This window comes from Pipistrellus kuhlii, unplaced genomic scaffold (genome assembly GCF_014108245.1).
Source record: "Pipistrellus kuhlii isolate mPipKuh1 unplaced genomic scaffold, mPipKuh1.p scaffold_m20_p_7, whole genome shotgun sequence".
Classification (NCBI taxonomy): Eukaryota; Metazoa; Chordata; class Mammalia; order Chiroptera; family Vespertilionidae; genus Pipistrellus; species Pipistrellus kuhlii.
Window position 1 is genome coordinate 6,099,474 of NW_023425573.1, and position 12,755 is coordinate 6,112,228.

A 12,755-nucleotide genomic window follows, 5' to 3' on the forward strand; every position below is an offset into this window, starting at 1 on the left:
ATGGGAGGTTGGCCAGCAGGGGAGGGACCATGGGAGGGCTCCAGGGTGTGTCCAGCCCGCCTTGCTCAGTCCCGATCGGTGGGATTCCAGCAGCAAGCTAACCTATCGGTCAGAGTGTCTGCCCCTGGTGGTCAGTGCACATCATAGCAACTGGTCAACTGTCTGCCCCCTGGAGGTCAGTGCATGTCATAGCAAGCGGTTGAGCAGCCTTAGCATATTAGCATATTATACTTCGGTTGGCTGAACAGCCAACCAGTCGACCGGACACTTAGCATATTAGGCTTTTATTATAATTATATAGGGCGTGTTTGGGTGTAACATTATAAAACATGTTTCTATCAACCTACTTAGAATTAAGTTTTGAAATAAAACTCAATGCAAAGACTGTTTTAATAAAACGAATGCCTAAAGGACAACCTGCCTAAATTACATTAATGTCAAAATGCTGAAAACTAGCTTTTGTATCAATTTCCTCATTATAACAACAAACTTCTTTTTCAGCTTTGCATTCTGTTCACTCTGACTTAAGATGTTCTCATTCACTTCTAGCCATGAACAAACAAATTGCATATTTTACTCACAAGTTTTAGAAGTTCTATCAATGCATACATAACCATCAGCATGCCATATTCCTAAAAACAGACCCTAGGGCTGAATTTTTACTTACAGATACTGAATTAAAGTTCTTAATTGAATTACTTAAAGTTCTCAGGTAAAGTGCAGTGGTGCAGGGGACAGGACTCCTACCAGGGACTGACGCAGGCGCTGGGGGCGTTGCTGGACTGGGCGGAGGAGCTGCTGAAAAGCACGCACAGCCTCTGGTGGTTGGCGGGGTTCAGGCAGTCCACCTGCAGGAGGAGAGGAGGAGCACCCACAGTCATCACACACTCCAGGCCCAGTGCTCGCTTCTAACACCTAACACGACCCACTTCGTTCTGAAGGCCTATCTGTAGGGTTCTGCTGAAGATTTAAAAGAAACTAAATATAAAGAAGACCCATTAGTTTTTATGATAAAACAATCTAAAAAGTTTGAGTTAGCCAAAACCGGTTTGGCTCAGTGGATAGAGCGTTAGCCTGAGGACTGAAGGGTCCCGGGTTCAATTCTGGTCAGGGGCATGTACCTTGGTTGCGGGCACATCCCCATTAGGGAGTGTGTAGGAGGCAGCTGGTCGATGTTTCTTTCTCATTGATGTTTCTAGCTATCTATCCCTCTTCCTTCCTAATCAATAAAATATTTTTTTTAAAGTTTGAGTTCAAAACACAAATGGTCATCTAAATAGCTTGTTTAATCTTAATACTATTTATTTTTACAAAATTAAATTGTTCTGGAAATACATAGTTAATTATATATGAAACAGTAAGAACTAATGGCTGTATATAACATCAATTTGAGACATACAGTTACCTAAATTCCAAGGTATTTTCTTATTTGTACTTTACACCTGTTTTTGATCATTTCAAAGGTAATGCCCACTCTCTGTTGAATTCAGATAATACAGAGGCAGATGGAAAAGTCCATGGAATACATAAAGCCTCTCCTCCTTTCAGGCCACCTGATCCCACAAATGGGCAAATCTGGCTGTGCATTCTTGCTACTAGGTCACATACATATACACACAGAAACCCCCACATAAGTTTACACTGGGGATTGTTTTTATAAAAATGGGATGATGCTACATCTATTAAAATACAACTTGCCTTTTAACACTTGAAAGCATACCACAGGTTCTATCTGGCCAAAATAATACAATTCATTGTTTTTATAGCAAACAACTATAAATTATGCCTCAGAAATTATGTAAAAGTATCCTTGTACATATAGTCTAATAAACTGTAAGCATCCTTGTACAAAATGCTTACTTATTAGTATAGGAATCAAGTTATAAAAGATAAAAATCCTGAATCCAAGGTATATGCATGTTCATGTAAATGAACAGCTACCTCCCTATCTTTGAATGCATTACATAAGTGTATATAAACATAATCTATAACAATAAAAGTATAGTATGCTAATTAGACCGACATCCTTCCAGACAAAGCCGGGGCTGTGAGGGGAGCCCGGGTGCTGGCAGCCGGGGGAGGGAGGCCTGCTCTTGCATGGAGTTCGTGCATCGGCCTCCAGTTTTACATAAAGTTTATTTTAAGTACTTTCTGTACCTCATTAGCCATGGCTCTTGCCACTTTCCTTTCAGCCAACCTCACAAATGAAACATGGTGTAGCATGTTTCATATTATCTGGCACTTCCATGCATTTTATTAAACAACTTCATTTCCTCCTCTAGAGATGGATTTGTTCGTTAGTTTTATTGCCACCATGATCAATAATGTGCTCATGAATGGATCTTCCTTAATTTGCCCTCAATTTTTTTTAAATGAAAAGATAAAGGGTGCTGCCATAATTAAATAACAATGTAAGGTGTTCCGTGTTTATAAATGAACAAATGTATTATTTTTTTTTAAAACACATTCATTTCCTACAACCTTCCATGGGTCACCACCAACCCCGCCATACCCAAGTCCTCCTGCCAAAACATTTCAGCAGCTCCACACTCCCCCTCCTTCACAGCTCTCCCTAGTTTATCATGAGCTCAGCTTGAAATCCTCAAAACATAGCTTCACTGCATGATACCCCTACTTCATACATTTTAATGCAACATGTAAGTCAACAGACCTGACACCACCAAAGGCATAAAATAAATCAGTCTGCATGCAATTTGTCACACTCGATTTTTTTTCACCCAGCCATAAAAAAAAAGTTCTCAGCACATTCTAACGTTACACAGCGGCCAAACTGTGCTTGCCTACCTTTGACGACCACACTGCGTCACTTGGTATCAAGCCTTTCTCTTCATCACTCTCAGTTCTGCTTCCTGATTTGACGCTTGGAGCACCTGGTGCATCCTTTGCATAAGCAAAAGGGTCTGAACTCTTCTGAATCCTGCCTCCTCGGGCCCGGTAGTCGGCCAGCATCCTGCCCAGGCTCTGGCTGCCGCCCAGGTGCTCGGCGATCCTCGTGCTCACGAGCTCATGCGAGGGCAGGACCTGAACGGCCTTGGCCTGCACGCTGCCGTTCATGCCCTGCAGGCCGGAGAGGTCCCGGAGCAGCTGCTTCTTCCGCCGGCTCTCCATCTCTTTGAGCTCCTTGTTGAGCAGAGGGGACCAGTAGACCTGCTCTGCAAAATAGTCCCGGGTGGAGCACCGCATCCCCTTCTCCGTGAGCAGGAAGGGCTCCCGGAACGTGACGACGGGGGAGATGCAGAGGATCACGTCCTTCAGCTCCTGCTTGAAGGCCGAGGAGTAGGTCTTGAGCTTGTCTTCCGAAGAGGTGACCTCCTCGGTGACGTAGAGGCCGCTGTCGTCCTGCAGCGGGTCTCGGAAGGCCTTCCTCTGGCCTGTGGGGTCCTCCAGCTCATCGGCGTGCTGCGGGGCCTCCGGCTGCTCGGCGCCGGGGGCGGCCTGCGGCTCGTCCACGTGGAGCAGCAGCAGCGGCTCCGGCACAGCCGGGAAGAGCGCGCAGGGGACGCCCGCCGGGCAGGCTGCCGCGGGGTGCTCCTGGGGCTTCCCGGGGGCGGCGTCCTGGGGGGCGCTGTCACCTTCCTGCTCGCCCTTCTCCAACACCAGCCCGGCCTCCAGCAGACTGCTGCCGTCACAGGGCAGGGACTCCGGGCCGAAGTCGGGCTCCCGGGGGAGGGGGCTGCCGCTGAAGGACTCCTGTGCGGCCCCTTCGTCCTCCTGTCCCTCGATCAGAGAGTGGAAGGAAGGGTTCTGGGTCAGCGTCGGAGGCATAGCAAACTCGTCCATGAGGAAGGAGATTTCGAGTTGAGAGTGATAAGCTACACAGATCATAAATATTAGGATGTCCTTCACTCGAGCCAGCTCATAATCAGAGCCTCCTCTGAGCTTGATTGTGCATCCCAGGTGCTGGGCACAGCCTTCAAAAAACATCAGTGTTTTGGTTTGTTCTACAAAGAAACAAGAAATTAAAGAGTAGGTGGAAATCCACAGGTTCAGACGGAATGAACTCACAGCATCTACAAGGAAAAAGGTCACAGCTGCCTGCCCCCAGTTAACCAATGCTAACAGGTGTCTCCTACGAGGTGAACACTGTAGTGCTGGTGAGGTTACTAATAACTCAGGCACCGATCTCAGGTGAATCTATGCTAAGATCACTCACCAGTCGGCTAGAAGGGATTAATGGGGGGGAAAGGGGACATATGTAATGCGTTCAACAATAAAAATTAAAAAAGATCACTCACCATTAGGCAACTGGAATATTTGCATATAAAATTTGTGACAGGTGCCCAGGTGAGGTTTTGTAAGCAGCTGGTCCATCGACATCACTAAATCACCTTGGGTCATCCGGCTGATTCGTTCTAAAACTTGCTAGAACACAGAAAAACATTATATTACAAAATGGGAGAGAAAAAAATTCTTAGTAAATTTAATCTAGAAAATAAAAATTTTTTAAATAAACTTTACAATGAATTTTTTTAATTTTAATACTTATATGACTGACCCTTTTTGATCCTAGATTAGTCCACACATAATTGCTTAGGAAAAACAATAAAATAAACCATACGTATACTGAAAACATTATCAAAAGGCATTTAAGCATCATTCACTGGCGCAGGGGTTGGGGGCAGGGACTTCTGGAACTGGCCTCTGTTCTGAAGAGAGTTACTTGTCAAGGGAGAAACATGTTCTGCTGTACAATTCCCCAAACAATCTGAGGGACCGACAAATAGCACTTAGTGAATGGCGACTGCAGACACCAATGCTGAGTGTCACGTAATCAGTCATACTTTCTTCCGGCCCGAGAGCTCCAGTCTGAAATAATGAAGTGCCTCCTGTCCGACTTTCAATGCACATGGTCAGCCAAGAAACGAATCATCAGTGTCCCTGCGTCCCTATCACACATGCAAATACAATCAAAAGCTGTGATTTAAATAACAGAAAAGTAAGAAAACTCACTGATTTTACATTAATGACCAAGGTGATGCCATGTTCCAGTAACATGTCCTGGGCAATCCGAGATACCGTTTTCTCTACTAGAACCAGAGTGGGTCGAACATCAACTATTCGCTGAACATAATTCTTCAAGAATTCCCTTTCCTAAAGGACAAAAATCAGAAATATTATACCTGGTACAATTCAAGATCTACACATTAAAATGTCAGCATGGCTTGCCTATTAATATCAATCTTAGTTGAAGTTTTCTTCATCCATAAATAAGTCTATAAGCAAGTCTATTCAAACACAACCAAGAATATTATTCATCTTTCCAAACTGCTGATTATGCTTAAAAGAGTTCAGGAGAAATTCCATTCTTCAACTCACAAGTACTACTTGAAAGATTTTAATTCTTAATAACCTGTACTATAAAAACCAAGAATCCAATTAGCTAGTTAAAACAAAACAAAAAACCCTAATCTTATGTCCTCTAAAATGAAAGCAATTTCTAGTGTTTTTAGTATTCCCCCTTTTTGCATTCTGAAAGTAACCAGAGCAACTATTTTTTTTTAAGTATCTGTATAAATAACTCTCTAACATACTCTCAGCTACTTCCTAATTTCATTCTTTCAACAGATCATACTCTACCTAGAACAGTTATAGTTAAAAATTAAAACGTAATTCTTAATACAATTTTCATGAAAAAGGTTTATTTTTCAAGCAAATGAGTATTATAAATACCAGAATTAAAACAATATAATTAATTAATTGTTTCTTAAAACTTGTAGGCTCAGACAGGAAATAACTGCCTGTGAGCATGTTTGTCACTTCTGCGCCATCTGCCCAAAGTGTTTGCTGAGCAAGATTGTATTCATGGTTGGTCAGTGCCACCAACAATGGAAGAGTCTAGTCACTCAATGAACCTGTCCTATTATATTTCTTAACTATTTCCTAATTTCCCATTCTTAACAAAACTAATTTATTTGTGGAGCTCCAATAAAGTACAAGGTGACTTTATTCAAGTTTCTGCCCTCTGGTACAGAAATGGCAAATACATTTCTTCCCACTCCAACTCAAATCATCTATACATAGAAAACCCTAATATGCAAATAGACCGAACGGCGGAACAACCAAACAACCAGTCACTATGACATGCACTGACCACTAGGGAATGCGCATGGAACATGGCGGGCATCGGCAGCAGGCGGCAGAGCATGAACATGGTGAGTGTCAGCTGCGGCAGGATGTTGGAGCAGGTGAGTGGGGACGCCAGACCGAGGCAAGATGCCGGCAGTGTCATTAGGCTGAGCCTCTGGTGGTTACTGAAATTCCTTGCTCCCACGTGCCATGCCCCACCCAGTGCTCGCACCCACTCCTGGCACTGGAGCCACCACTCGCACCCACTGCCGGTGCCTGGTGCCAGTTCACATTGCTCAGTGTCATCAGTGGGTTCGAGGGATGGCTGCAGGCTCTGATCTCCCCTGAGGACTTCTCCACCTCCACCTCCCCCTGCTCCTGAGGGATGATCAGGGCAGCAGCCTCTGCTGGCACCCACTGTTGGTACTGGCCCCAGTCGCTCCACACTGTCAGTGGGTGTTGAGTGAGGCCGGAGCTGTCAGCGCGTGGGAGAGGCAGTGGCAGGCGGGGCTGCTAGTAGATAGTGGGGGGGAGTGGAGGGCATGGCAGGAGGGGCTGGGTGGGGGCATGGGGGATGCTAGACCCCTCCCCTGTGCCCACCGCAGCCTCATAGCCCACAGATCCTTTCCAAGTGCACAAATTCGTGCACTGGGCTCCTAGTCTATATAATGAAAGCCTAAGCAACCATTAGGGTGGAACGACCATAACCACCATTTGCTATGATGTGCACTGACCACCAGAGGCAGACGCTCAATGCAGGAGTTGCACCCTGGTGGTCAGTGCACTCCCACAGGATATACACAACTGGTGAGAGCGGTGGCAGGGGCAGGAGACTCTCCCGCCTCTGCGGCGGTGCTAAGGAGCAGCAAGCCAAGCGGTAAGGAGCAAGGGAACCTGCATTATGAGGGATGTCCAACTGCCGGCTTCAGCCTGATCCCAAGCCGGCAGTCAGACATTCCCGGGGGGTCCCAGACTGCGAGGACTGAGGAGGAAAAAAAAATAATAATACCTGGGTGCATTAGAGGGAAACTACAAAACAAAACAAAAAAAAGGCAGAGAACATCTTAAAAGTAGTCAGAAGAAAACCGGCAGGTGGACATCTCCCAAGGGGTCCTGGACTGGGAGAGGGCTCAGGCCAAGCTGAGGGACACCACCCCCTCACCAGCGCATGAGTTTTGTGCACCGGGCCTTTAAGTCTATAACGATTGTACGTTAGACACCATAAAAAAAAAAAAAAAAAAAAAATAAAAATAAAAATAAAAAGCCGGGACCGGTTTGGCTCAATGGATAGAGTGTCTGCTTGGGGACTGAAGGGTCCCGGGTTCGATTCCAGTCAAGGGCATGTACCTTGGTTGCGGGCATATCCCCAATAGGGGGTGTGCAAGAGGCAGCTGATCGATGATTCTCTCTCATCGATGTTTCTAACTCTCTATCTCTCTCCCTTCCTCTCTGTACAAAATAAAATATATTAAAAAACAATAATAAAAATAAAATTACATCAAAAAATGTATTTAAAAAAAAAAGAATGGGGTTAAAATAAAGCAGATAAATTTAAGAACCGTATTTTTCGGACCATAAGACGCACTTTTTTTCCCCCAGAAGTGGGGGGGAAAAGTCCCTGCGACTTATGGTCCAAATATAGCCTACACATATACTTTAAAAAAAAGTTTTTTTACTTGCCCAGCTCTGTGTGGTCTCTGTGTGCTTGCCCGGCTCTAAAATGGTTCTAAATGCTGCTGTTTACTTTACAGGGTTGATTACATGTGTTTATGACTGTGATGTTGGGTTTTAATGCACATAAAATATTTTAGGACACTATTTGTTTCAGAATCTTTTTTTCTTCATTTCCCTTCTCTAAAAACTGGTGTGTCTTATGGTCCGGAGCGTCTTATGGTCCGAAAAATACGGTATAACTTTTTTGAAACTTATATTGTGGATTTCAATTACCTAGATCATCAATTTCAAGATGCACAATTTTACACATTGTACCATCTCTGCAACCAGGATGTCTATTATGATTAATGTAGTTGTGATCAAATCTTTTTTTGCTGACACTGTTGGTGAGATCCAGAAAACCAGCCTCAGAGTACCATGAATGATAATTGTATTTCCCCTTATTCCTTATTTCAGTTCTCCACTGAAAAGCCACAGAGTCAGAGCTAGAAAACTGGTATATATCTGGTCAAAGACTCTCATTTTATTGAAACATGGCTAAATTCCAAACAAGAAAACAGCCCAGGTACCAGAGTTCATTAAGCAGCAGGGCAGAGAGTCAAAGTTTCACAACCCTGCTGCCTTTCACCACGAGGCAGTTCCTTCTGGTGGTGTCCATGGATTCAGTTCAAAAGTGATTGTGCCTTCCACTCTCTGAAAAATGTGCCTATCACCTATGATTTTCAAGTAATGTTCTTCCTAATTGTTTCTGGAACTGAATATAAGTGCTTCTGATATAATAAGATATACACATTTCCGAAAGTATCCCATTTTGAACAATCACAAATTAAAACTAATACCATTTATGGAGTAAAAAGAGTTGGAGCAGAAAATTTAAAAACCTATGCCACTTCATATGCAGGGCACTAACAAAAATAATAACTGGTACCCTGAGAGAGAACTGGGACGGCCTAGGCAGGCTGCTCAGCATAGCTGGAGGCTGCCTCAGGGAGACTCACAATGTATACAAGCACTGCAGCGGCACAGCTGGCATGGAGCGCTGAGCAGCAGAGGAGTAACAGCTCCTGGGAGGGAGCCTTTAGCAGCAGCTCACTTTAATCTCCTAATGCAGAGCCAGAGGGTGCAGCCACAGAGCTGAGGGTTATACTCCGACTAAGCTTTCTGGGTCCCCTTGCTTACGAAGAACCACATGGAAACCAACAGAACTTCCATTTGACATTATGCCCATTTACTAATGGCACACAAAACAAACTGATGTTCTAAGAACATGTGTATGAAGAGAAAGGCTATATAAAAACCAGGTTGTGCTACTGGAAACCTGGTAAGATAGAGAAATCCTTAAAGTAAATCAATGACCCAAGTGAGAAGGAAAACCAGAATTGGATTTTTACTCTTTTACCTCATATATTCCCTGAAAGTCATTATGTTCCCTTTAACACTTTGAAACCTTAAAGAAGAGACAGGTTTTTGGTAACCTTCTAAAATGTACTACAGGAAAATGTCTTTTCTAATAAATGTTTAAAATAAAACAAGAGCAATCAAGTTTCTTTGCCTGTCAGATTTCACCAGCGGGAAGGAGTTGTAGGAGTTGACAGGCATCACAGTGTACAAATACCCTTCTAAGTCCTTGTTCCAGTTAGACTTCTTACCTGCAGCACAATAGGGTCAATGCAAGTAAACTTAGTTTCTTCTCTGTAGAGGTACTCAATGGAACACTTCAATAGAAGAATTTTGGGATTTTTAATACAAGAATTCATCTACAAAAAAACACAACACACCAGTCTGTTAAATTTTTAAAGTTTGCACTTTATAGATGTTCTTTAATCATAACTTCAAATTTATTCTGTTCTTAATTCCTCTTATATTTGTATTAAAATACTCTCATTTAGCCGAGACCGGTTTGGCTCAATGGATAGAGCGTCGGCTTGGGGACTGAGGGACCCGGGTTCGATTCCGGTCAAGGGCATGTACCTTGGCTGCGGGCATATCCCCAGTGGGGGGTGTGCAGGAGGCAGCTGATCGATGACTCTCTCTCATCGATGTTTCTAGCTCTCTATCTCTCTCCCTTCCTCTCTGTACAAAATCAATAAAATATATTTTAAAAAAAAAAAAAAAAAATAAAATACTCTCATTTAGTTCTTTTGTGGTACTCTTATTTTTCAAAGCAAATAAGTTAGTTCAAAGCACTACAAAATTAGGCTTAGTTTCACTAATGCTGTTTTAATCTAGTCCACTATAATCTTAACTATTATCTTATTTTTAACACTGCAATAAGAGATACCAAGCCCCAGACTTGGTATCTCTTATACCAAGTTAACTTTGCAAAGACTCAAGAAGTGTAGAGGAGGGAGAAATTGGTTAAAATGCTTCCTGAATATATTTCTAAAAGAATAAATTTCAAAGCATCATATACTGGCAAGCCAATTGAGTAACAAGAAGTTTAAAAAACACCTTAAAGCATCCTCAGAAGCAGTCAACCAATATACCCTAACCATGCAACTGAAGATGGGCAGACAGCCTGAATGCTGCAATGGAATGGAGTTTTAGACTGACCAAGCATATAGACTCCCAGCTGACAAACGGTCCTGAGAACAGTGACTCACCAGCGAGGGAACTACAGTCAGGGCTCTTCCAGAAACTACGAAGTAAAGACTAGCTAAATATGGGCAGTAGGGCAAGACACTCATTCAGGCATGCTTCTACCACCCCCTCATACAATTTTCAGTTCTGGGGAAGAACACAACAAATTTACCTCTTTGTTTGACAGAGCTCATTTAATCTGGTCTAAAGGACTACTTTAATGGGTAATGTACTATTTTAGAAAGACAATATAGGCCTACTGGCTTTGGATCATTGCCATGAAATATCAAATCCAGGCATACTTTTATTTATCTACTACGACTAATCATTTTCAGGAGTCTTAATGCCTTACAAAAAATAAAGTATTAGTCTCTGCTTAGAAAAGTGAAGACAGGGCTATAGCTCATCCATCTAGACCCTAAGCTAGATATCTGCCTGAGTTCTCACAGTAACCACATCAGTATTCCCAGAGTTGGGGTCAGGTACAGAGGTTTCAGTAAGCTTCCTTAGTGATTCTGAAGCACAGGTTTGAGGATTCTAGTGTAGATTACTGGATTCTCAAAAGGTAAGGATCAACAAATGACATGGGGGACCCCCCCACCAATGCCCACTTTAACAGCAGCCCACCCTGCCCCTATTTCCCACACTCCCACTCCCCTAAACGTACCAAGTGAGACTCTTTAGGGAAGGGGCTTAGGAATCTACATGTTTAACAAGGTCTTTCCATGATCCCAATGTACACTACACTTGGAGAACCAGTGATCTTCGAAATAAAGTGTAAGAGACTTCATGGGCTACAAAGCCCTTGGCCTGCTGCCCTCAGCCCCTCCCATTCCCATCTTGCACTTAGGGATCTCTGAGTTTCCTTAATAACCAAGTTTCTTCACCCCACTCCTCAGTGTAGAGCCAGAAAGTGCCTTGGGCCTGAAGGTGAGATAGGTGAGACAGATAACAAAATCCCAGTGACACTCTGTAGCTCAGCCCTAGTCCTCTGAAAAGATTCCAGTCCGAAAGAGAAACATCATCCTGAGACTGAGGCTGGGTCAGGAGATGACACTAGTATCCTATCATGTGCTGATCTAGAAGCCTAAACCTCCCTTCTCATCTTTCTTCTGATGAACTCCATTTCCAAATCCCAATCATCTGAATTTCTGGAGGACCTACCCTGAACCTCCAAAATTTTGCCCCCCAGCCCCTCGGCATACACTGCCAAGTTGCTCCTCAATGTCCTTTCTCCTTTATGTCCATGATGAGGGTATTGCAACTTATTAGTTTGGCACAAGTCATAGCAGGCTGAACTTCACTGTTGAACAGCATTGTATTACCTTTTTATGTGCAATATTCTTGGTACAAACAAATCCATTGACAACCACAGAATCAAACTTCTTTCCACCTGAGATCTGATGAAACAAGAAAACAACAAAATTCAATTATACATCCTTAGATTCCAGTCAGATAGATGCTGTTATTTATTTCCACTTTATATTTGATCTATTACATAATAAAATCACAGAGTTTCAGGATATACCAAAAATTAATGGTATCTAACACAATTGTCTATTCTCACACCTCCCCCTCTCCAAAGAACTATCTGGTACTTTAAAATACACATTTGAGTGAACAAATTGGTGTAACCTGGCAATTAAAACCACTATTATACATCTGGTTTCCATTTATTAACACTGGTATAAATACATAAAGTGCTCCATTACCATCTAAATAAAGCAATTACCCACTGCTTTTCCTCAGAACAGTGACAGTAATCTGAGTGCAAGCCTTCTCATACATGACACACCACAGAAGAGGAAACAAGAAAGAAAGAAACTATATTTGTTTGGTTCCCACCTCATCCCACACCCCTCACTAACCCATTCACCTCTCACTTCCTGAGTGGCTTCCATGCCCTTTAAGTGCATTGCTAACAAATACAGCACACAGAAAAACCTCCCCCTCCTTGTCTAGCACCCTCATGGTAATGACCCTTTTATTTAATGAATTAATTTTATTTCTTTTAATTAGGTTTGATGAGTGCATTTTATTATCTGCTGTTTGCTACCAATTAGATACCAAAAACCAAAAGCTTCTGTAAACACAAGAGGATTAAAGTTGAGAATTAAAGAATGCTCCCCAACTACTCATGATGCTTTTCAGGGGGATTCGGATGGACTGTTTTGTTTTGTATTACTCACTCTGCTTTGTTGTAAAAATATCCCTAGAGCACATCTGTCCTCTCAAAGGTACTTGGTGGCATTTGAGTATTTAAGAAAGAAGCCTCGAGACATATAAACTCTCAAAAACTACAACAATGTTACCCAGAAAAGGGCCAGCTTTGGAAGATGTTCTTGCTTACAAGCCACTTTGTAAGATCTCCATTTCAGCTTAGCTGATAAATCTTGAAAGCGCACATGTAACTT

General features: G+C 42.9%; 1 protein-coding gene across 14 annotated transcripts in view; it reads right to left on the minus strand.

The window, feature by feature from the left end:
- The window catches only part of PIKFYVE (phosphoinositide kinase, FYVE-type zinc finger containing), a 62,514-nt gene that overhangs the window by 21,426 nt on the left and 28,333 nt on the right, over positions 1-12,755 (minus strand). For 13 of the 14 annotated variants that reach the window (XM_045575562.1, XM_036422427.2, XM_036422428.2 and 10 more), the window contains 6 exons: positions 11,667-11,741; positions 9,411-9,518; positions 4,972-5,112; positions 4,257-4,383; positions 2,806-3,962; positions 748-848 (listed from right to left, as the gene is read on the minus strand). In XM_045575562.1, coding sequence (XP_045431518.1) covers positions 748-848; positions 2,806-3,962; positions 4,257-4,383; positions 4,972-5,112; positions 9,411-9,518; positions 11,667-11,741 — 1,709 coding nt within the window. The remainder of the gene's footprint in view (positions 1-747; positions 849-2,805; positions 3,963-4,256; positions 4,384-4,971; positions 5,113-9,410; positions 9,519-11,666; positions 11,742-12,755) is intronic. The other variant, XM_045575557.1, reaches the window with a different exon arrangement.